The sequence below is a fragment of the Vespa velutina genome, chromosome 1 (assembly GCF_912470025.1).
Source record: "Vespa velutina chromosome 1, iVesVel2.1, whole genome shotgun sequence".
Taxonomy (NCBI): Eukaryota; Metazoa; Arthropoda; class Insecta; order Hymenoptera; family Vespidae; genus Vespa; species Vespa velutina.
The window spans coordinates 7392612-7395111 of NC_062188.1; the positions used below are offsets into that span (position 1 = coordinate 7392612).

General features: G+C 40.7%; 1 protein-coding gene and 1 long non-coding RNA gene across 10 annotated transcripts in view; one reads left to right on the forward strand and one right to left on the reverse strand.

Annotated features, from left to right (window-relative positions):
* LOC124953492 (zinc finger protein castor homolog 1-like) overlaps nt 1–2382 on the forward strand; it is a 93936-nt gene extending 91554 nt beyond the window's left edge. For all 8 annotated transcript variants that reach the window (XM_047504967.1, XM_047504957.1, XM_047505005.1 and 5 more), the window contains 2 exons: nt 1–710; nt 786–2382. The exon at nt 1–710 is cut by the window's left edge. In XM_047504967.1, the coding sequence (XP_047360923.1) occupies nt 1–710; nt 786–1290 (1215 nt within the window). In that variant the 3' untranslated portion in view covers nt 1291–2382. The remainder of the gene's footprint in view (nt 711–785) is intronic.
* Nucleotides 1–2500, reverse strand: part of LOC124953512 — a 37550-nt gene that overhangs the window by 26572 nt on the left and 8478 nt on the right. The window lies entirely within an intron of this gene.

The window sequence follows — 2500 nt, forward strand, 5'->3', positions numbered from 1 at the left end:
TCCAATCAACTACAGCACGAGTACCTAGCTCAGCTTTCTCAGAAACCGGATTTCATGGCACAAAACGCACAGATGGCACAGAATATTCAGAACTTTCATAATCAGATGCAAAGGCAGATGCAACAGACTCTGGGACAGATGAGCCAGCAACCGACCCCACCGGCGAAGGAGATCAAACTTGAGAGTCCAAGATGTGCTACGGATATCGGTGTACAAAGTATGCCGAATATTAAGAGAGAACCAGTTGAGATTAAGAGAGAGGACGCTGGTAATTCGGTGCAAGAGACCAACGAGAACAATCAACGGATGCCTCAACCGTCGATGCCGGGAAACGTTCAACATTCTCCGGCACCTGGACCACCTAGTTTTGAGCTTGATTTCAGTCATGGCTTTCACTTTGCGAGTCCAGCGGTAATGGCAGCTATGAATCAACAGATAGCCCTGATGAATCAAGCTCTACCACCGTTTCTTCAACATGGTGGCATGTATACTGGAGGACCTGGACTTATGTTTGCACCTGGTCTACCACCTACCAATTTTCTTCCCCCTACCAGGGACGAAAATCCTCTGGCATCTCTTGCGGCTAATCTCAATCTGAATAAAAGATCTCTTTCCCCACCTGACAGCAATTCACCCGAGGCGAAGAAACAACGTCTTCATCACTCGATGCGTATGCTCAAGGACGAACCTGTTCCCGAAGGATATGTTAGGTTTGTACTCATTATTATATCGTAATATATTCTATAATAATTCATTTCCAAACTTTTTCCATTTGCTTTCTATAGGTTCAGATTCAACGAAGATTGCCGGTACCCTCACTGCGGTTACAGGGAACATCAAACTCATTTCCATTGCATGCGCCAAGACTGTGGTTACTCGTTTTGCGACAAGACACGTTTCGTACAGCATACGGCAAGGCACGAGCGTTTGGACACTCTTATGGGTGGTGATTTTCAACAGTACAGAGCCAATGTGCCCTGTGGCCGTGCACAGTGTGCATATACGTCGTCTCTTGGTTCAATGCAAAACAAAGCATCGCACTTCCATTGTTTGAAGTGCGACTTTGTTTGTACAGACACAAACAAGGTAGTTGCCCATAGGCGTCAACATGCAAAATTGGACAGTATTGCGGCTGCGGGCTTTCAGAAATTTACGCCTAGTCAGCCGTGTGGTGCCGTGCAGTGTCAACACTCGGGCAAGCAGACTCATTATCATTGTTTGCAGTGTCAGTACGCTGTCTTAGGTCTGGCACAAATGTCGGCACACAAGTATCGACACATGGACACTTAACGGAAATTTTATGGTGCAAAATGCGAGAAAAATTTCTCCCCGGGTATATATCTATAGACATTCCCTGGTATATCGGTCGATGGGAGAGAGAGAGAGAAGGACTATTGGGTTCTTGGTACAAATTTTAATTAGTACCTATAGACATTCCTTCATTCTCCCAAACGATCAGCAATTCATGATGATTTACAAATACATCAAATACAGGGAGCTAGTCAATGAAGCTGGACCGATTTGAAATTCGATGTCCTGTTGAAAGTTTAGAAAAGACGTTGTTGTTCCTTAGTGGTTAGGGAATAGAAAGAGAAGAGGATGAAGATGAAGATGAAGAAGAAAATAAAGAGAAAAAGAAAAATAAGAACAAGGGAAGAAAGATCAAAGGATATACAACTTCTTCAGGGGATCCAATCTTCGCGAAGTTGAAACTCGCTATTGAAGTTTTCGCCTTCCCCCACCCCTCCCCGACTGGCTAGAAAAGATACGAAAAGAAAAGAAAAGAAACTACGATATATAAGAAAGACACGCTTGATATCGAGCGTTCAAGAAGACAATAAAGCAAGAAGACACTCCTATCGTATATACAATATACATATGCAATTATACACACACACATACACACACACACACACACACACACATATAGCACGAGAAAAGACAAAACTGTAATATTTAATAGAGAAACTTCTTATATATTTGTCACCGTTTAAGCGTCACGTACCCTCCGTGTGGCTGTGATCGCACACTAATCATTTATTAGAGCTCCTTATCGTCAAAAATATGTATGTAATTACATATCCATACACTCACATATCTATATGTGAGTGCTAAAATAAGAGACGAAGAAGAAGAAAAAAAAGAGAAAGAGAAAATTGTATTGAGTCGATCAAAGTTAAGATAAGACTCGAAAGACTAAACATCGATTATCGAGTATTAACTTTTTCATGAGGAAGAGTGTTGTCTAGATAGGAGAAGGCAAACATGAGTCGGTAACGTATGTTCGCAATTTTCTCTCTTGCGATTAAAAATATATATATTTCATACATTCATATATATATATATATATATATATATATATATATATATATCTAATAAAAACGTTCCGAAACCAAAGAATAAGGTAAACCCCATGAAACTGCGTTCGTGGCGAAAGAAAAATTGAAACATACATATACGTACGTATTCGTTATTGAACAAATTTCGCTTTGTTTTATTA